The 20,641-nt window shown below is 49.0% G+C and overlaps 6 protein-coding genes across 6 annotated transcripts; 2 read left to right on the top strand and 4 right to left on the bottom strand.

Annotated features, from left to right (window-relative positions):
• Positions 1 to 1,136: 1,136 nt before the first annotated feature.
• On the bottom strand, positions 1,137 to 3,152 carry L228DRAFT_265486 (hypothetical protein; the record flags this gene model as incomplete). Its single annotated transcript, XM_018334705.1, has 3 exons — positions 1,137 to 1,181; positions 1,238 to 2,577; positions 2,639 to 3,152. The coding sequence occupies 3 exons, from the start codon at positions 3,150 to 3,152 to the stop codon at positions 1,137 to 1,139; spliced, it is 1,899 nt and encodes a 632-aa protein (XP_018190547.1).
• Positions 3,153 to 4,987: 1,835 nt separating this feature from the next.
• On the bottom strand, positions 4,988 to 6,421 carry L228DRAFT_236139 (glycosyltransferase family 71 protein; the record flags this gene model as incomplete). Its single annotated transcript, XM_018330798.1, has 1 exon — positions 4,988 to 6,421. The coding sequence occupies one exon, from the start codon at positions 6,419 to 6,421 to the stop codon at positions 4,988 to 4,990; it is 1,434 nt and encodes a 477-aa protein (XP_018190546.1).
• A 738-nt stretch (positions 6,422 to 7,159) lies between these two features.
• Positions 7,160 to 10,093, bottom strand: L228DRAFT_59795 (hypothetical protein). The gene is made up of 4 exons (XM_018336747.1): positions 9,961 to 10,093; positions 9,794 to 9,898; positions 9,038 to 9,743; positions 7,160 to 8,988 (listed from the first exon to the last, which is right to left on the bottom strand). The coding sequence occupies exons 1-4, from the start codon at positions 9,982 to 9,984 to the stop codon at positions 7,262 to 7,264; spliced, it is 2,562 nt and encodes an 853-aa protein (XP_018190545.1). The 5' UTR covers positions 9,985 to 10,093; the 3' UTR covers positions 7,160 to 7,261.
• An 898-nt stretch (positions 10,094 to 10,991) lies between these two features.
• Positions 10,992 to 13,175, top strand: L228DRAFT_280268 (hypothetical protein; the record flags this gene model as incomplete). Its single annotated transcript, XM_018335770.1, has 5 exons — positions 10,992 to 11,125; positions 11,179 to 11,915; positions 11,968 to 12,049; positions 12,171 to 12,594; positions 12,660 to 13,175. 5 exons carry the CDS (start codon positions 10,992 to 10,994, stop codon positions 13,173 to 13,175), a joined length of 1,893 nt encoding a protein of 630 aa, XP_018190544.1.
• Positions 13,176 to 13,777: 602 nt separating this feature from the next.
• Positions 13,778 to 15,826, top strand: L228DRAFT_265482 (MFS general substrate transporter; the record flags this gene model as incomplete). The annotated part of the gene is made up of 3 exons (XM_018334704.1): positions 13,778 to 14,023; positions 14,086 to 14,204; positions 14,266 to 15,826. 3 exons carry the CDS (start codon positions 13,778 to 13,780, stop codon positions 15,824 to 15,826), a joined length of 1,926 nt encoding a protein of 641 aa, XP_018190543.1.
• A 920-nt stretch (positions 15,827 to 16,746) lies between these two features.
• Positions 16,747 to 19,581, bottom strand: L228DRAFT_59765 (hypothetical protein). Its single transcript, XM_018336746.1, has 3 exons — positions 19,367 to 19,581; positions 18,711 to 19,295; positions 16,747 to 18,640 (listed from the first exon to the last, which is right to left on the bottom strand). Exons 1-3 carry the CDS (start codon positions 19,451 to 19,453, stop codon positions 16,928 to 16,930), a joined length of 2,385 nt encoding a protein of 794 aa, XP_018190542.1. The 5' UTR covers positions 19,454 to 19,581; the 3' UTR covers positions 16,747 to 16,927.
• Positions 19,582 to 20,641: the final 1,060 nt, after the last annotated feature.

The raw sequence follows: 20,641 nt of genomic DNA, 5'->3' as shown, positions 1-20,641 counted from the left end.
GCCTGCCGCATTTATAGGCTCAACATCAACCGACCGAAACTTTTTCTTCTTTTCTTCTTTATCTACATGTTACGCCAGCACCTCACATTACTACTGATGGCGAGTCTAGTTGTACAATACTGGTCTTGTCTTGAGCGCTGAGCGTAGATGATAATTACCCATGGCTGGGCGCCTGACTTTGAAGAGTCGTTCCGACTCTTGTGAAAATTTGGGAATCAGCAGAGGTTACATATTCTCGTCGCCATGGAACTTGTATTATTCGCAAGACCCTGTATCTAAAGCGCGCTGCGTTGCATCGATTACCTCGATGCTGTAAGCTGAAAAGCACATTGAGATCGTTGCACTCTAATGTATTGTCTGGAGATTGTAACGAACTTGCTACTGCTCGAGATATTGAACAGGACGCATCTCCCCGCTAAATCCCTCACGCTTGTGGCCATGTGAGAACAAAACCATAATCTTTTTCGGAAACAGGCTTCTCGGGCCACACTGTGTATTTGCAAACGCTCGCGTTCATGAGTAATGGCCACTGAGCAGCATGTTAAAGTGGCCAATCATATCAGACACATAACGAAGGTCGACTTGTAGCACCATGGACGGATAATAAGGAGTGAAGAATGTTTAGAATTATGAGATATGGAAAGAAATGCAATCATTAAATCAGATATACGGAGACACCTCAAGAACCCGCAAAAAGACATGGGGATCTTGTACTTTGCAACCAGCGCTGCCCGAAATAAATGCTTTCGAAGCCACCAAGCAAAGCCAGACATTATTTCATGAGTAAACGTGACTGATTTGACTAATTTTGGAGAAAGGACGATTCAGCTGAGCTCAGAAGCAGGGAACAAAGGGGCGTTATAAATCACACATGGATGCACGCAGGATAGTGCAATAAGCCTTCATACCAGATGCCAATGCCCTTGGTCGAAATTAAAGGGGAAAAAAAAAACATTAATCGATTCCATCCGAAGATGTCACAAGCATCCCCGAGACTTCAACGAGTCAAGATCCATGTGAAGAAGATTCCAGCATATCATTTATAGAAAAAAAAACATAAAACAATTTCAGAGTCTTCGCTCTGCGATCAAGTGACAGTTCCAGTCCGACAATGATCGCAGATTATTTAGAAAGGATTATAATTTTCCGTCGGCCTGAGCCTCTTTAACCTGCTCGAAGACCTATGATAATTGTTAGTTTGGCTCTTTGTTCGCACCCAGAAATGGTCACTACTTACCTTGAGCATTTTCCTTCGTGCCCCCAAAGCATTCACCCCTCGTTTTTCCAGGCCTTCGTCATCGAGTTCGACAAGTTCCGTCCATCTCAGATCTTTCAAAATGTCGGTGTACTTATGTAATCTAAGACTTCTGAGCCAGCTCGGAATATCTTGCAGCAGAGCTGGGTCGGTAGGGTCCTCTGGTGGTTTGGAACTACCTCTCCGACCTCGAGGTGACCTGCCACGGACGATTTCTGAATGATCTGAAAGATACCCCTCGTGACTGCCAGGTGCGCCCAGTCCGAATTGGTTCAAGCTCAACCCAGCCATTCCGCTGTTGAGCAGTTGCGACCCATCATAGGCCGATAAAAAGCCATTATTTTGGGGCGACGCAAAGCTCATTCCCCCAAAGCCTGCTCCTTGCATGGCCAAGCCAGGCGAACTGGGACGTGATCGCCGTCCGGCAGCTGCAGCCTGCTGTTGAGCTTGCAGAGCGGCAATTTGATCCCGAGTAAGCACCTGACCATGCTCGTTCACCATGACAATGTTCGCACTGGGAATGTTTGGCGACAACGAGTTGTTGTTGGGAAGTCCTGGAGATAGAGGCTGTTGGGCGTGCATGCTGCCTGTTTCGTCGCCAGGTCTATTATTGCGTCGATACTTGCGGACATCATCCAAGGCGATTCTATTATTAACCGTGGACATGGCAGCTAATTTCATAGCCGTAGCGTTGGCTACCATATCAGCTTGGTTTACGTTTCCCTGACCTCCAAAAGTCGGGACCATGGGAGTATTTGCCAGGGAAGCCCAGCTGGCATTTCCAAGGTTGTAGGGCGACAAGAGAGGCATGTTTGACGCACCGGTGTCGGGCAAGCTGATCGTCGTGTTCTGAAGGTTTGCGTTACTGGAAAGCTGTGATGGTCGAGGGGACCTAAGACCAGCAGATGGAGGTGGCTGAGTAAATTGGCCCATTGGCGGCTGTCCAGAGGATGAAGTTGGCCGCGCTATGGGCTGCTGAGCTTCACCGCTGCGTGGACCCCACGGAGAACTCGGGGGTGGTGCATGATTATCCTTCGGCCCCTCGGAGGGAGCAGAGATTGTAGGCGCCACTAGAGAAGATCGATCACCGAGGGCAATGCTGTTGCGATTAGAGGCCGGAGGATTACCGGTCTGCTGAGTATATTCGGCCTTTTTCTTTGCAATTGCGGCTGCAGCGTCCGGAAACATGGCATTTATTGTAGATGGGTCCAGCCCAGAATTACGTTTGTTGCCGGGAGATGGAGGAGGCCGCCCGAGAGAGCTCCGGGAACCCTCGACGTTCAGCTTGCTCATTGCGTCATTCAGACGATTAGACATGGGATCTATCCACAAAGAATTAGCAAGGCCAATAGGTGATGCTGGTTCTGGGAACAAGGCCCTTACCCTTCTCACCAAAAGTAGCAGGAGAGAGCACTCCGGACATGGGATGGCTCATTGCCATCTGCTGAAGAACTTGGATGAAAAAACGTATTTGGACCTGAGTGGTTTGCTGTAGCAACGCGTACAGGGCCGCAGTCCTTTCGGCTTCGGAAAGAACACGAAACCACTGCTCAATGGCGCTCAGCTCATCTTTGAAATCCTGATCCAAAGTTGCTGCGGCCATTTCCTCCAATGTGGTCTCGTACTGGTCAATATCCGCAATCCATTGCTGTGCAGCACGATCCATGGCATCATCCGCACTGTTCTGGCCTTGAGCCTGGAGCGTCTGGTTGAAGAAGACTTCGGACGAGGGACGGATGCTGCGAGTCGAGAGAGGCGAGGTCGCAAATGCTGACATGTCCGCTGATGCACGAAGATGATGACCCGAGCCAATTGCACGAGAAGATGGCGGACGCAGGGAGGTGTTGGAGGCTTCCGGAGTACTGTTCCGGTTGCCGATTATGTGACTGGCCGACATCGTGTGCTGTCAACAACTGATCCGGCTCTGATAATCTTCACACTGATCAAAGAAAAGTGAGAAGGACAATAAAACAGGTAATATCGAAGGGCGACTGTGAATATATGGCAGGAAACGACTGAAAGCGTTTCCAAAAATAGACTAATTGCAGGTTGGGAGAGGCGATCAAATGACTGCGAGAAACTGCCGTAAGGATGGCAAAGACAAGAGACCAAATGCGTTTATCGTCGAAAGACTCCTGCAGTACCTGCTGACCTCAAAGGAGCTTCGCCGGTAGACACACAAATGGGCTCAAGATTGACTGGGTGTAGAAGGACACCGTGCCCAAGGAGAATAAAGAGAACCGGGACAGAAAGTAGGCAGATGATGGGCCGGCAGAATCGAATCTGCGTGAGTGGTAAGACGTTTTGGAAAGGGAGTAGCCGATGGGTGATAGCGAGCCTATCACGCTAAAGTTCAAGGGCCCGCGGGGCAAGCCTTTTTCACACACAAGCGGCGGATGAGCCCTCTCACAAGTTAATCGGCTCAACAAGGAGCCTGTCAAACAACCCGGTTGACGAAGAGGTAAGTCGAAAATCCCTGCAAGTCTTTTTGAAAGAGAAGAATAGAAGAAAAATTAGGAGCTGGACGCTCGCAGAAAAAGGAAAGAATTGCGAGACGTCGAATAAGAAAGAGGCAGGGCGAGTAACGTAAACGTAAGATTAGAAGGTGCGAATCACTGCGAGAAGAATGACCGAGGATCCCTCAAGTCAGCGACGATCAATACGAGATCCGGGCGGGAGCCTTTTCTGCCTAGGCTCAGGGTAGTTGAGAAATACGCATCCAAGTGTGGCGGGTGATTGGGCAAGGGTTCTTTAACCCCCAAGTGATGAAATGGTGGTCCGTGAATCCGCCAATGATAGCAGAGATTCCTTAAGGAACCCTAACTCATCCACCAACGACCCTGGATCTATGCGGCAGTTCGTCTTCCAACGATTCGCCTTACGCGATTTGTTTTCTGGTTATCAGAATGTGGGTCGTCTTGACATTGACAATCACATTCGACAAAATGAGCGCTGTCGAAAGCTATCGAATTCAGGTATCTGAATTGTACAATTGTAGAGATTATCCTTGGTGCTTTTTGCTTTCCCCTGTCAGCCCCCAAGGTGGTGCATATGGCCGCAAATGGATTGAAGTCTCCCACATGCATTCATATTTCCACCCCATTACCCAAGATATACACATTGCTGTGGCAAAAGTGGCCCGTCACATAACTGAAAAAGATAGGTCCCAGGTAACCGGCATTATTTACAAAATTGTGATACATGTTAAATATAAGTTATGGGCAATGGATCCCATTATGTTAGCAAGGGCAAACCATTCAGGTACACCAGTCCAAATTGAAACAAGCCACTGGCTATACTCAGAATCCACTTGCTGTGTGCCTGCCTGTTTAAGCTTGCCGGAACATCACAGCCCAGTGAAATTCGGTATGCTCTGGTACATATGTCTCCTCGGCCACGCGAGTGATGGTGATGCAAGGGATAGAGTGGAACGCGCTAAATCTCTCAGGAGTCGAAGTGAAATGCAAATAATAGAGAGTCGTTACGGTATTACTCTGCAAGAAATAAGGAGGTGGCCGACCTACGAATATAATAACACGCCGGTCCATGTTGAAAGTTCCCATGTCCTACTCCATGGCAGCCATATATCTCCAAACGTTCCATAAAGAACCGGTCCATTACTAATGATGAGAACCGGAAGTGGCTGAGATGAATACCCCGGGCTTGCCGTCAGGCAATTGTCTATAAATGCTATAAATATGTACAAGAAGAAAACAAACGAGTACAAAGTCATTACAAGGAGCAGTGATGTCGTGCGGCATCGCAGTAATTCTGCTGCGCTTTAGACCAATCCTTGTAAACCGATACATTGCAAGACGAGTATATCAATTCCTCGCATAGTGCCAGTGGTAGGTTTGAAACCCCAGTCATCTCTTGAGCTTCTTCTGCACTTCCCCAGATCTGCATCCCGAACCCGAACGAATGGTGTCCGATAATCTCCTTGATATTCATCTTCACCGGCTGATTGATATGCATGAACAGAGGTGATTTTGACTGTCCAAGGTATTCGGCCGTCGGATCGTACTGGATGATACTGTAATACTGTCCGGCCTTCTCGGGTAGGCTTCCAAAAACGCGAGCATTTTCATCAAGGAAATACACTGGCTCTCCGAACACCTCTGCGGCCGCAGTGAACGTGTCCTTGTCGCCCATGCCCGGCCCGAACTGACTGATCAAGACATAATAATAATCCGGACCATAGACGTTGTAGTAAGCTGCGAGTGCCAAGGATTTTGCGTGAGACTTTTTGGAAACAAGCAATTCACCAGATTCCCTTGCAGCATGCTCGACCACATCAGAAGCTTCCTGGCCAGAGATAGCAAAATATTGACTACTCTCCGAAGGAAGCCAGAAGTCCGGCCAGCTAAGCAAGCCGTATTTCGCATATACATTCGACGAAAATAGCTCTTCGGGGTCCTTGAGCGCCACGTTGTCCGCATCGAGAAAGAGCACGTCCTCAAACGAAGAAAAGAGTATTGAAAACACTTTCAACTGCCATCCAGTGAGCTCAGCTGGGGGCTGCACCTGGTCGAACATGGGTGACAGTGCGACACATTTCGCGTTCAAGGACGGTAAAACTTCATCGCAGAGATACGGCTCATGCTCCGCCAATGAGAACGTGAAAACCTCTACTGGAAGGTTGGAACCTGTACGGCGGAGCATTCGAAGGGAAGCAATTAAAGGCGGCATGTACTTCCCCCCGGCCAGACACACAATTCCTCGGGTCCCAGCAACATAAGGTATAGATGTAAATTTCTCCTCAATTTCTTTGACCATGAGATTGTGGAGAAGAAACATAGAATGCACGTCCTCACTTGGCATCTCTAGAACGTCCGGCCGGTGCTTTGAATCATCGCTAATATCGAAATGTGGCACTTCAAGAGAGCCAGGGCCTCTTGGAGGTTCGCATTGAGGTGCTGCCTTGGCGATGCTTTCTGCGAGAGATCTCCAAAAGTCGAGAAGGCGGGCATCGACGGGAGAAGCGCTCGAGTTCGTCTTCACATCGGTGGATATGGTATCTATTCTCTGTAATTGGTTTCGAACGTCGGGATACAATGGCGTGAGAGGTATTAGGAGGAGAAACGCGATTGCTGCAAGGATGAAAAGTGCTTTCTTCTTGACTGGCGGTACACTCCAACCGGAGACAGAGGTGATGCCTTTGAACATATTGTCGCGTGATCCTTCGCTGTCGTATTGGATCAGGGCACACACCGAAATATTTCGGGCGACAGACACAACTAACAGTCGGAGGAGGAGTAGATCGAGGATTTCCGCGAGCCCACTGACAGTGTAAATATATCACTCATGTCGGTGAGCGGGGTCATCCAAGAGAGACACCAAGCTTGCTCTCGTAAAGTAAGGGGACGGATATTTCTGGGAGGTGTGACGTTTTAAGAAAGTCCATGTTTCAAGGCGCCGCAGGGGAGACGGAGTCTTAGAAAGCTGTGATACCATAGTAATCTGACTAGACGACATCAACCGAAAATGGAGCCAAGCGTCGGCGTCTTGGCTACACAAGTACTTCCCTCATCAAATATCAATCACATCTGCCCGTGTAACTAAAACTCACACTATCATGCTCAAAAGTCTGCGTAAAATTGGTCTCGCTTTACTGATACACTCCAGCGGTAGCCTTACCGACGATAGAAACTGTTTGCGCGCGCTTGGCACGGTCGCCATTCTTAATTACTGCGGATTTCTGATCATGAGCTCCTATTATCTTCCTTTCCCCGCCTGCGTGCCAAAGGTTACGTCAACCTCTGTGATCGTGGAAATTTTTACCATTTGATCAGACGGTTTTATATAAGATTTCCCGCAGAGGAAGTTTTACTTGGCATTAAGTTTTTGGATTTCATGATCATTGGAAACAAATCATGCAATTAGACAATGCATACATATGAGAAGAATAAGAAATGATCGTTACGCCTCTTTAAGATGCTGGGATATTTATGCTGGTATGTGCTTGCATGAGTAAAACAATACATGAAAAAGAATTCGATTCTTGCGTCAATCAGTGTCCTCAACGAGATCTTCGACGGTAGCCGCCCTCCCTTTACCTTTAGTATTGTCTCCGCCTTCATCACTAGGGCCATCTCCAGCTGATTCGTCGGGGTGGATTCTGGTCTCTTGCGCATGGCTTACTGGAGTTTCCACCGAATCTGGCCCACTGATCGGACCGGCCGTGGCGACAGTCTCATGTGAGAGAGGAGCAGAACTTCCGTGATCACCACCTTCGTTGCCTGCATTAGTGATGCCAGGAGCCGCGTCAGCAGGCCGCGGAGTTTCATTCGGCTCTGATGCTGTCAACGATGGAGAAGCTTGATTTCCGGCGCTAGGATCATCATTTCTTAGCGATGAAGGCGATTCTGTTGACGTTACAGGTGCGAATGGACCGGGACTAGGGGCCGTTGACACGGGCACGTCTGCAGTACCGCTTGGAGCCCCATTGAAAGCGGTAGTAGAATCGAAGGTAGGAAGTACAGTATGTTCGGCTTGCGTAGAAGGAGGTGCACTGCCTGCACGTGGAACTGGGCTCGGAGCAGTTGGCCGTTGATTAGGATCATTGGAACCGGCAATCTGCGGTACTGGTGTTGGCAAAATAACTCGAGACAATGGCAGCATTGTCCACCCAGGAGGTAAATGCAGCCCCTGGGGAAGGTTTGGGTCATTATGAGCCATCACTGTTGTTTGTGGTTGGGCTCCATATGCTTGTAAGCCGCCTCGTGGGTGGGAGGGAAGCGTATATTGCTGAGCAGGACGGATAGGATTACCGACATAGTTCATGCTTGGATTAGGATTTGCAAAGGTAGTTGGAGGGAAAGCTTGGGCAATTCGTAGCCGAGCCAATTCACCTTGCAACGCGCGTACATTATGCAATTGATCAGAAAGCAGACGGAGGCTATTGATCTCTTGCATAATTTGTTGTTCGATCTGGTGCAGCTGTGCTTGAACCAAGCCTGGGTTGAAGTTGGCCGCAGGGTTCTGGGCTCGAGGAGGAGCAGGCCGTCCAAAGTTGAGACCAAAGCCAAACCGGGGTCGTTCTGCCGCATTCGCCGGTTGGATTTGCGGCTGAGCAGCCGGCCTGTTGTTCATCTGTTGCGCAAGGTTCTGTACAACGTCAGGAGGTCCTACCCCGAATCCAATCCGCAGCGGGCCCAAGTTGATAATCCGGCCGCCCGGTGCATTCTGGACTCCAGGAGGTGGTTGAGCACCCTGCTGTGCCTGCACATTTGCTCTCGGTTGCTGAACATGTGGCTCCGCAGCCGCTGGACGATTGGCAGGCACCACTCGTACCTGATTGGGCTCAAGCACAGGCCGGCGGCACGTAGGACATACTTGTTGTCGCGCCAGCCAGCTCCGCAGGCATGCAAAATGAAGGATGTGCCCGCAAGGAAGCTTCTTGGGGCGAAGCCTTTCATCCAAAGTTGTGTTCACTCGTCTGGCAGATCTGAGTCCCCCTTCCCCGGCCCGACGGCCTTCGTTTGGCACCTGCCAGGGCATCATCTCTTCTCTGCAAATGATACAAACATTATCCCTTGCTAAGTCATCGGCAGTGGCATCCGGATATCGATCATTCATGTCACGGGTTGCGTTGCGGTACCGAATAAAGTCACGAATCCTGCCCAAGAATGAGCGGAGAGTGACAAACACGTCTCGTAGAATGTGGATAGGCAGTCCATAGAACATGGTCAGGATGGCGAAGAATGATAGATAGGTAACGAGCTTAAAAAAGTCTAGACAACGTTAGATGTGCGCTATCTGTTAAGAAATTCGGAGACTTACCTGCTGCAAGGTCTAAATAGAACACCCACCGGCTTTTGTTCTCCCATCCAGGCACATCAACATCCATTGCGTCCACGTCGGTTTCATCTTCATCAGGAAGGTTTTGCAGCCTTCTAGTAATATCTGTAGAGTCGGCACCATTCTCAACAGCTTGCGTGAGTGCCTCTTCCCTATCTTCCCTTATTTGTGCTCTTCTCTCGCGTAATCTGGCTTGGGTCTGCTTCCTGACCACGATAATCTCCACCACGGCAAGGCCATAGTGTGCCACTGTCGCCATAGAGTTGATAGCTTGTACCGCAAACTCAAAGGCAAACATGACCATCATGTTCGGCCGAGCCTGATCGAGGACAGTGGAGACGGAGTAGTAAAGCATATAGAGGTTGTATACGACGGAAAGGAGGAGTGATATGGAAATTCGAGCGTGGAACAAACGAGGGTTTGCGGGAGGTTGCTGCTGAAGAACCTCAACACGACCAGCCCCAATCCAACCCCACACCTTTCCGACCAGTAGGGTGACAAACATCATAATAAACCAAGCGCCGACTTCTTCTCGAAAAATGGTCATCGCCAGACATGTCTCCGTGATAGCATACCAGGCATTTTCATAAAGCATTTCAACCTCAATCGGGCGAAGTGGTCCATACAAGAGCCGCTGAAGCCCAAGAACAAAGCCACTGATGGTCAGAAGCACCAGGTTTGTAAGAATCTGAAAGTCCATGAGCCCATTGAAAGTTTCGTTGAAAGAATCTTGTTTACCATTAAGCAAGCATTGCTTTGAGCTAGATAAACACACGCGGAATAGAAATTTGGTCGCTGATGAAATGCCCTGATAATGACACCAGCGGCCAGGACCGTGGAGGCCTTGCGCGGAGATCAGCATCAGCATAACCTTCTGGCGTATTAGAGTCCAAAACAATGCTTACCCCGGCATAGGCGGCCAACCTCATGTTTCGGGAAATTTGCAAAATTGCAGGGTCATCACCGACAGAGGATCACTGCCTTGAACGCCATCAAATTGGCTGCTGAACAGTGGGATATATTGACTTTGAAGTAAAGTCGTGTGAGTTCGGAACACGTTGGTGTTCAGTAGTGAAGCTCCAACGCGACCGCAGGGACCCTTGAACGTCATGCCGTGTTTAGTCAGCAAATTGGGGCATGCAGCTTCCGCCACGCTGCCACTCCACACGTCGATCATGGAACCATTTTGTTTATTCGCACGTGGCTGACGCTTTGCAGACCCAGCGTCAATTTACATGGACTCTCTTGCTACTACACTGCAGACGACTTATCTCAATTCATTCAATTATCAAGTCCAATCAAGGAGAAGCTTTCTTAGAAAGCATTCAGCTACACAATATGCCATTATGTTTTACGTTCCTCTCTCACGTTCGAGCCTTCGGGTCACAATTCCCCAAAGATCTCGAATACAAACATGACCTTGGGCCTTGCTAAGAATGATATCAAAAGCCCAGAAATTTTGTTCCTTGAGCCCTGATAACTCCAATGGCAATGCTGGTATAGCCAAAAGAATACATTCTATGCACCCGAAACTAACCTTACAAACTTTTCGAAAGTGGTTCCTCATTGTGCAGCAATCTATTGCTACGTAATAGTTGCCTTTTCAGTATATTTGCACCGATTTGCTCATGATCGGGCGGAATCCTGATATGAAGGTTAAGATTTGCTGTAGATGGTTCTTTTCCCGGGATGAGGAACGCTGAAAGTAAATTTGCCGCTGGGTGTTTGCTCTTAGCTTCCATCTTACCAAGTACTAGTTCTGACGTTGGTCATGTCTACCACGGATTAGCCCTCTCCTACTTCTGTGATTCATTCCAGCATGCCCGTTTCCTACTACTGTGCCAATGCCTGATTCGCCTGAATATACGGTCTTAGTGAGTAGCATAGCAGTATAAGAGACGCTTGTACGAAGCACACTCCAGGAGACGATTCGAAAATGGATGTCAGATACACTGACCGCACCATATCGCTACTTTCGAATGACACAGCAGGTACTCTGTCGTTAGATGAAGACGGGGCACATCCCATAATTGACTCCAATTCTCCCTACTCCATTCAAAATAGAGATTAGTATATCCATCCGTCAGCCTATGAAGAAGATATTAACTGATGTATCTTGGTAGTGGAAGCCAACGACTAGAGTCACCCGGGGGATTACTTTCTCCTGAACCTTCTACATCGGAGTCAAGCCGCTCAAGGCCCCGTAAAGCATCCATATCTTCCTCTGTTGAGACAGTATTCCCTCTTGCTTCCGGTCTTCCGCCTCTGCAGGCTCGAGGACACTCAAATGAGTCCGATAATTTGAATCCAGTCCTAGAAGATGATCCGCAATGCTTCGATCTTGTCACTGCCCCAGAAGAAATTAGCCCGAAAAAGGAATTCTCCTTAGAGAATCGTTCAGAACAGCTTTTCTCTCAAGAGCATCTCAAAATAATCTTCGCTGATCCTGCGCTTTTGTTCAAATTCACTACTTTTCTCACATCTCATCGACCCCAGTCAGTGCCGGTTCTGGTCTACTATCTTGATTCTCTAAAAGCTCTTCGAGCCATCGAATATGCGAACGCTATCTCGGAGGCGCTGAATCCAATCCAAGGTCACGAATTCACGACTGAGCCTGCAAGAATAACAGTAAATGCTACCCTGGAACACAAAGCCAAAAAAGCTTTCGAAGTGCTAGCCCAGGAGGATCTACCAGCATACATAACTAGCACATATACTCGCATCGTTAGCCTTAGTATCCGTGAGAGAATCTCAGGTGCTCTACCTCCAAATCTGAGAGAGGCATCTGAAGGCTTGGCAGAAGTGTTTTGTCTCACAGACCCTTCAAGGCCAGATAATCCTATCATTTTCGCGTCTGACGGTAAGCGTTCTTGTTAAGGTTTCAGAGCAAAGCATTAACTCTTCCACTCAAGAGTTTCATCGAACAACCCAATATGGAATGGATTATGTTGCCGGGCGAAATTGTCGCTTTCTGCAGGGACCCAAATCGAATCCGTTTAGCATCAAAAGGATTAAGGAGGCGGTACAGGAAGGAAAGGAGCATTCTGAGGTCTTCTTGAACTAGCGAGTGCTCTCGTACCGGTATATTCACTCTTTTACTAACGGAACCATCTAGTCGAAGAGATGGATCTCCTTTTATGAATTTGTTGATGCTTGCTCCGCTATGTGACAGTCGCGGTAAAGTTCGTTATTTTATCGGCGCACAGGTTGATGTCAGCGGGCTCGTGAAGGATTGTACATGCATCGACTCCTTTCAGCGTCTTGTGGGACAGGAAGATCCCAATGTTGAGGGGTATCAGACTTCTTACGCAAGTGAATCAAAAGAGGAGTTTCAAGAGCTGTGCGAAATGTTCAATACGACTGAATTAGACATTGTCCGCAAATGTGGAGGACGGATGCACAAAGATATCATCGACGATGAAGACTCCAGGTCATGGCGCCAGCCAAGATTGCTGCTGAAGGAGCCAAGTCCGGACCTTAACAAATTGCTTCAATCCGACATGAAAGCACGAGGAAGGCTCCGTGGTATATATGAGAATGTGAGTACGAGCCCATGAAAATTGAGCGTTCTAAATTTTCTTTTTAATACTTGTAATTTTGCAAGTACGTGCTCATCCGACCTTTTCCGTCCCTTCGGGTCTTGTTCGCCTCCCCATCTCTCCGAGTGCCGGGATTCTTGCAATCGCCATTCATGGACAAGATTGGTGGTTCCTCAAGAGTACGCGAAGAGCTTCTTACAGCCTTCGCCGGAGGTCGTGGAGTCACCGCCAAGGTCCGCTGGGTTTCAAAAACCGATGACGTGGGTCGCAAACGCTGGATTCATTGCACGCCGCTACAGGGGCACAATGGCAATGTTGGTGTTTGGATGATCATCCTCGTCGATGATGACAGGGAAGAAAATCGAAAATGGAGACTCGCTCCACCGGTTGATGCAAGAATTGGAAGGACACCTAGCGCTGGGAAGCGTGAAAGGGCCGAAGATGAGGTGACATACCACAAAATAATCAGAGATGAAAATTGGGTTCATAGATCGCCCTTTGGTCATCAGCGCTCTGGTACCCCTCTGTCTTTTGATGCTTCTATCAGGTCCGGCTCGCCGTTATCATTCGCCATGAGTTAATAGTCCAGCTGTTCTCTGGGATGATTCCAGGCGAGCTTGATTTTATTCAAAGGTTTATGCCACCGCGCTTTGCTAATGGGATGTGCTCTTTCTTCATGACTTTATAGCACGAGTAGCTCTTTATTCATATGTTTTTGGTTGAGAAGAAAAAAAGGGAATCGTGACACAGCTGGGCAAATATCAGATTGTCAGCTCGGTCTGTTTGAGCTTTTTGCGAATGAAAGACTCTTTTGGACCATGCTTGTAGCTGCTGACAGTTTTCAAAATGTAGAAACAGCTAAGATAACATGAAAATTCTGGGATCAATTGTATCGTACACCGTTTATTGTTGATCGATTACTGTACTGCTCTGTATAAAAGAGTATGGATCAGTATTTAGCAGTGGACCCGGCTCGGCTCGATCCGCGACAATCTACCTGTCTAGGTGAGGATGTATCTCGGTGGCTATAGCTTTGTAGTTCTAATCGATAGCTGAGTTGTTTACGACATCGGGATCTTCCGTGGACTGACGTCTATTGGTGGCTGGGCTTACTGCACTTCGAATACAAGCACTGAGAGGACATCTCGTTCTATCTTTGATTCTTCGGAAGGATGTCATAAATATGGTACGGAGAATCTTCTCTGTTACGCCTGTACAGGCAGCGACATACTTGATTGGGGTCTGTCTCTTCTCCATCTCGTTCTTGGTCTTCCTCAATAGCTCCGTCTCGTTTGTCATCACGAACCGCATTAAGCTCCATCATGAAGTTGGCGATGCCGTCGGCACGCTTGGATTTGCGGATGAGCTTGTAGCCCTGGTGGCATGTCCAATATGGGGCGTCTTGTCTGATAGAATTGGGGTTCGAACGGTCAGTAATGTTACTTCCTGCGTTTACCAACGGTCATAAGTAAGCTTATGATCAATATCTAGGTGTGCGTGCTTGGCTATGCGATTGTCGGTCTGGCTCTGTTCCTGTTCGTTCAAGCAAAGAATATATACCCCCAGCTCCTTTTAGCTAGGATATTCTTCAGTGTGGGTGGCGCAGCTACGTACGTCTCCTGAGAAGAGCGCACGAGAGGTTCAATTATACAATGTGACTGACAGACGCAGTGCGACGATGGTAACAGCCATTCTGCCCTCAATGACGACAAAGTACCCGGCTACCAACTCCACAAGACACGAGGGCAGCTCGCAACAAACTCATATACCTACTCCATCGCTCTCTTCCGAACTGACCATCACCCCTGAGAGACTTGGACGCGGTAGAAAGCCGACCCCAGTAGAGCAGAACATGGCACCGCCAGAGAAAGCGGCGCCGGCGCGACTTGCTGGATTGGTGGGCATGTTTACCGGCTGTGGAGCTCTGATTGCGCTACTACTCTTCTTGCCTATCCCCGCGAGATTCGAAGCCGGTGGCACATCACCTAGCCAGGCTGTTGCAAACAGTTACTATGTTGTCGGAACCGTAGCCCTCCTGGTATCGGTGCTCTGCGGACTAGGTCTACGGAACTTGGCCGGCGAAGAGAACAAAGGATGGAAATCGTTACTTCATAAAAAGTCACCAAGAAAGGACGGCGAGAGCAACAGTGATGACAACGACAACAACGACGGTAGAGGTAGCAAAAGCGAAGACTTCCCACTTTGGAGACTCCTGGCCGACTCAGTCAGTCTGGGATTCAAGGACACAAACATCGGGCTAGGCTACCTGGGCGGCTTCGTAGCCCGAGCCTCTTCGGTCGGCATAGCTCTATTCATCCCACTCTTTGTCAACGCGTACTTCGTTTCATCTGGACTCTGCACTGGCCACGGCTCGAGCGACGAAGGCGGCGAGTTGAAAAAGAATTGCGCACAAGCATACGTTCTCGCTGCCGAAATCACAGGCGTCTCACAGCTCATCGCACTCCTCTGCGCACCGTTTATCGGCTTCCTCTCCGACCGATATCCCCGTGGCAACATTCCACTTCTCGTATCCGCCTTACTTGGCGTAGTAGGCTACATCAGCTTCGGCTTCTTGAAGAGTCCCGAGCCTAGTGGCCCTCACGGCACCCCCGCCATCTTCTTCATCGCCGCTTTACTAGGCATTTCGCAAATCGGCGCCATCGTATGCAGCCTCGGGCTCTTGGGCCGTGGTATTCTCGGCTTGCTACACCATGACGCCGCCGACGAAGATGGCAACGAACACACAAAGCAAGAAGCTCACCGTCAGCAACAAGCCACAGACAGCACCAATGGGACGTTTCAATCTCCTCAGCCGACCGAAGCGCAGCCATCTGCGGCCCCGCGAGATTCTACAGTCCGAGATCCAAACAGCGCCGAGCCCGCCGAGGCTATCACTGAAGAAACTGCTCTTCTAGCTGCTGCATCTACTCCACCGGCTGGTGCCGCAGACGATTCGTTATCCCCCGAGCAGCAGCAGGAGTATCAGAATCAGCAAAAGTCACATAGTCGCAGTCATCTCAAGGGGTCCATAGCAGGAACATATTCCCTCGTTGGCGGCGCGGGAATCTTGCTTTTGACGAAACTCGGCGGATTCCTCTTCGACAAGGTGACGCCCGGTGCGCCATTCTTTATGCTTGCCATTTTCAATGGCATTCTTTTACTCGTGGGAGCAGCTGCAGCTGTCGCGCACGAAATCGTGCGTCGGCAGAACCGGCACAGTTTGCGAGATTAATTGACGTTTTCTACCTTCTTTATATCCTTGTTTTCTTTCTTCATATTTCCCCTTTTTTAGTTTTTTTATTTTGGGTTTCCTTTATTCTTATTTTATTCCGCCCTTTCTCCGTCTTCCTCTATTAGCTTCTCTTCATTCGCATCCCCTTCATTTCCCTCCATTTATATTTCCCTTCTCATTCCCCTTAACGGCCCTTCTCAAACCCATCTTTGTTTTTATTCCTCATTTATATCCATTCGATTTGCCTTGAATACACGAATTACTTTATTTATGGACCATCTTTCTTTTTCCATTCTTTTCCTAAAACAAGAAACAAGAGAACTTAAATTTTTTCTTCTTTTCTTTTCTTTACCCCCATTTTATCCCATTCTATCCCATTCATCCTTTCATTCTTTCTCTTCTTGACACCTCGCCAAAGGAATCTGAATTTTTATACTCCAAAAGGGAAACGACCTTACAAAAGTCACAACCGAATATTTCCTCGAGGTGCCCAGGTGCCCTAGTCTAGTCTCAATACAGCACATTTGCAAGCATCATACTCTTGTTCAACAGATACACTCGTATGATGAAATGTGTGTCATAGATGTAATGATTGGATTTTTGCAAATACTTAAAAAAAAACGATTAAAAGGCGCAAGGAAATGAAAACGAGAAGTAAAAGGCCTGGCAGTAACGCCCCTTGATCTGTTACATGCATTTTTTTTCTTGGATATATAATTTATCCTAAGACTTAAATCCATTCCCGAATCTGCCCAGGACGTAGAGTAGACATTTTTTCCAAAAAAAAAAATAAAAATAAAAATAAAAATAAGAAATTAGGAACGAGAGATGCTATCCCCAACGCCTCGCTATATAGCACTCAGAAACCCAAGTGTGACCAATAATATTTCGACAGGAAAACCAATTGACCATCCCAATCACTATCCCAACACCGTTATTAATACCAGAAGCGAGCTCATTGGCCGCTTTTGCGATGCTATAAGACGACATGATAAAGATAATTAAAGAAGTAAAGACGGAATGAAAAAATGACCAAAAAAGAAAGGAGCGCTGCCTAATCCAAACAGAACTAGGACCAACGACGAAACCAGAACAGCCAAACTAAGTCGAAGCCAAGTACCTCTCCAGTTCATCATTTGCCATTCTAAAGCTCTCAATCGAGACTTGTTTTCTCAACTGAATGCCAAAGCCGAGACGCTTTTGGCTGGAAATGGATGTATTCGCCTCGCGGCGATGAAGAGGTAGAGTGGTGGTAGTGCTTCGGAAATCGACCGAGGGTTCAAAGTCTCGAGAAACGAAGCCGAAGCCAGACTTGGCATTGTGACTGCCATATATTTCGTCTTGGTAGCATTCGTTGTTATCGCCGTCTTCGTCGTAGACGCTGCTCGAGCCGCTGACGCTCAGGTGGTCCATGGATGGAAAACCTAATTGGTCTTCGCCTCCGCTGAGAGAGGAGCTGGAGCCGGCACTGCTGAAGATTGTTGGTGCTCCGGGGGAGTTGGATCCGCTGGATGCATTGGGGACGAAGCCTGGCTCGAGAGCGAGGGTGAAGCCGGGAGAGGTGGCGGGAGAAGAGGAAGAGTAGGAAGAGGAAGAGGAAGAACCGTGATGAGAAATTGAGCGGGTGTTGATATAGTTTTGCCCAATGGTTTCATGAAAGCTAGCTCGGTCGCGGGGTTTGAGGGATTGCAGACGCGGCATTGCGGGCATGGGCGGAATGGGCGGGGCCAGCTCAGATGAAGAGTAGTGATGACTTTGTTGACGCTTGAGGGGGCGGAGAGAGGATGCGGAGCGGGTGGGGCGGAGTTTGCGGCGTTGTTCTTGTTGCTGCTGATCATCACGGGCTCGGTAGGCAGTAGTAAGCTTGTGGTGTGCTTCGCTGGTAGCCACGTAGACGGAATGGACGGGCCTGTGGTTGAAGTAGTCCACCTCCATGACGTGGTGGTCAGGTCGCATATTGTTGTGGCTGCTGATATACTTCTTCGGTGAGGACGAGCCGGTATTGTAGATTTTCCACGGCGGAGTGCCGGCGGTCTGGCAGCAGAGCGGGTATGACACGCCTTCGGTATCCTTGACTTCCTTGGGCGCCCGCGTTACAGATATGAGAGTCTGCAGGATCGCGTAGATGAGCAGCCAGCGAACTTTGCGACCGTCAGCGCAGGAAACCTTCTCCTCTTGCTTGAGCGTGCAGTCGTTTTCAAAGCGCGCGTAAGCCCGGACCAAGGGACACTCCATGACTGTCATGTCGAGCGAATTGGTGGCGGACGAAAGCGCAGCAAGAGCGGCGAACCGTCTATTGGCCTTGGTCTGCTTGCAAAAGGTACCTCGTAGGTCAAAAGGATCCATGAATCCAGGTGCTTCAAAGGAGATATCCGGTAAAAGTGGCATGGAGCATGGAAGCGACGCGTACTTGAGTTTCTTGCTAAAAACTGCCACGCAATGCTCTAGATTGATCCCGCTACCGGAAAAAGGCTTGAGAGAAGAAGGCTTGGACGGACCGGAATTGCCGTCGACAAGATAAGCGTAGAGATTGCGAAATTCAAAATACATTGAGCGGTAAGTCGATTTGGACAGGGATGAGCCTTTGCTGCCCGTTTTTGTTGGCGGCCAGTAGCCGTATCGGTTGACGTAAAAGGAGTGGAGAAAGGAGCGGAAGCGTTCAAGGTGGGATAACGCAGCTGAGTTGAGGCCCAAGTATGTACCGGAGAGTTCGTCCTCGAGAAAAGAAGACAGGGATCGTCCAGCTCTTTCCATCCGGACATCCATCTCGAGATGCGAGCGGTTGATCAGTGCCTTTGACACACGGCTTATTGGCTGTTTGGAAATTAGTCAGACTGGAAATATTGCCTATACGGGGATGAAATTGAATTTGGTTTTTGCTTACCTCAAACTCTTCACTAAGCCATAAGCGCTGGCTCATGCCCACGCAATGGACAAAAGCATCCGTCCACAGATTCTTCAGCTGGTAATGTTCGGCAAAGTAGAGGAGCGACAGCGCATGATCAGGGCACTCCCGAAAGTCCGTGTAGCCTTCTTCGTCCAAGTATTGCGTCAGGTCTTTCATATTATCCTCCGTTTCCGACCTGTACATGTTCATTCGGTCGAGAAGATCGACCAGGGCAGTTCCGAGATGAGATCCCACCAGTGGCTTTCCAAAAAGCCAGGCGAAGAAATTGCGCGTACCGAGATGGAAGAGAAAAGACTCCTCGCGCGAGGCATCCGCCGGAGCAGGAATGTGCAGCTCCAGCGATGCGGGCTCTGAGGTATCCATGGACGAGCAGACACTGCCGGGCATTGACCAGGTCGTCGGGTGGGACATGGACTCGGCATTGTGCCGCTCAAGCAATGGCAAGCAACGGGTGTGGGCCAATGCCGAAAAGGGTATCCTGAAAGAAGGGCCGCGACGAGACTGTCCACGGCCGTAAAGGTAAATGAGGCAATCTCCTTCTGGAAACCATAGCTCGAGATCCTGTGAGACAAAACGTGACGAGTCAGACAATGAGTTTCAAGTTATAATATTTTGGGTGGGGGATGTCTTACCTTTCGGAGCCCGTCCCACATGGTTGAAGTTCTCTTGACGCCGTCCCATCTCCGAATGCCAGCGCTGCGCCCCGAGGTGCCCGTCATGGTGGTTGCAGGGCGCCCTTTCCTCAGTGGCGAATCTTGATTGTCCAATTGGCTGATGTAGGTTGTATCGCAAAGTAATATTATCAAAGCGTGCTGGCGTTTGGCAAAAACACAGTATACTAACAATCTGGCAGAGGAAGAGAAAAAGTGTATCTTATTGGCTCAAAGGACAATGGAAGAAGGCATCCAGCAGCAGCCCTACCAGGACGCAACTGAAGAGAGGTGAGGCCATGGCATTCTTATATATCAAGCATACATCACCCATCGCCAGATGCATGGCGGTGGAGCATCGCACTCTCCGATCCATGGACTAGACTAGACAATCCGGGGAATAACCGACGACATGCTGTACAGACTAGTCTATTATTTCGCAAGAAAAGGGAACTCATAGTTAGCACAATGTTAGTCGTGAGTAGTGAGGCAGCACGACATAATGTGTTATCGGTGGACCCCGGGAGGAGCCATGCCGCATAGCTGGGGCCCGCCAGTCCAAAAAACAATCTCCTCGTCGCTGTAATGGCAGCACTCATGACGCCCCCCAAAATGCACGTCGCATGGGTGGGCGCCCAAGCTGAGGGAAGCTTCGCAGGCTTTACTCAAATAGGGACCATCTCGATGAACCGCTGTACAAGCACCCCAGCATGAAGGTTACAAAGGGAAGGGAAGGTAAGGACAAGCGTGCCAAAGAGCTGGAATTGTCGAGAGCTTCATGGCCCAAAGAGTACCGTCCCGTAAGTCCCGTAGTAGAATGGCCAGGCAGTCTACTGGGAATCAATTTGGACTGTGATGATGATTTGATTGACTGGGGTTAAAGAGCATCTGCACCAGATTAAGCCTAAGCAGCCTAGTTTTATTGATGGAATGGCCTAATGTGGAAGTCCCCAGCAAAGTTCGCCAGAGCCGTCTCTACCTTCTAACTGTAACGGACTCTGGGCTCAGCTAGCGCTAGAACTGACAGGCCCCAAATAGTCCCAAGAGACACTCCGTACATATACCTACCTTAGGTACCTTAGGTGCACCATTGGTTATAAGTTCAGGTACTTAATCTTGTCCATCTGTCACTATAACACTGTGTTGTATTACACTGTACCTTCTCTAGCCCGATCTTCTTCCCGTCCCTGGTCTGTCCGTCTGTCCCTGGGCCCATGGTCTTGCCGCTAAAAGATTCCCAAAACTCTAACAAGCAAT

This window comes from Xylona heveae (genome assembly GCF_001619985.1).
Source record: "Xylona heveae TC161 unplaced genomic scaffold L228scaffold_2, whole genome shotgun sequence".
In the NCBI taxonomy this organism is placed as follows: domain Eukaryota; kingdom Fungi; phylum Ascomycota; class Xylonomycetes; order Xylonales; family Xylonaceae; genus Xylona; species Xylona heveae.
Note: the sequence above shows the minus strand (reverse complement) of the source record. Positions and strands in the feature narration are given on the sequence as shown.

Bases quoted from the DNA above. Each gene is read 5' to 3' on its own strand.
- L228DRAFT_59795 (XM_018336747.1), bottom strand. From the start codon at position 9,984: ATGAGGTTGGCCGCCTATGCCGGG. The intron at 9,899-9,960 runs GTAAGCATTGTT...TCTCCGCGCAAG, and splicing joins GGTTGGCCGCCTATGCCGGG to GCCTCCACGGTCCTGGCCGC. The intron at 9,744-9,793 runs GTAAACAAGATT...ATGGACTTTCAG, and splicing joins AAAGCAATGCTTGCTTAATG to ATTCTTACAAACCTGGTGCT.
- L228DRAFT_59765 (XM_018336746.1), bottom strand. From the start codon at position 19,453: ATGACGGGCACCTCGGGGCGCAGCGCTGGCATTCGGAGATGGGACGGC. The intron at 19,296-19,366 runs GTAAGACATCCC...TTTGTCTCACAG, and splicing joins TGTGGGACGGGCTCCGAAAG to GATCTCGAGCTATGGTTTCC. The intron at 18,641-18,710 runs GTAAGCAAAAAC...ATTTCCAAACAG, and splicing joins GGCTTAGTGAAGAGTTTGAG to CCAATAAGCCGTGTGTCAAA.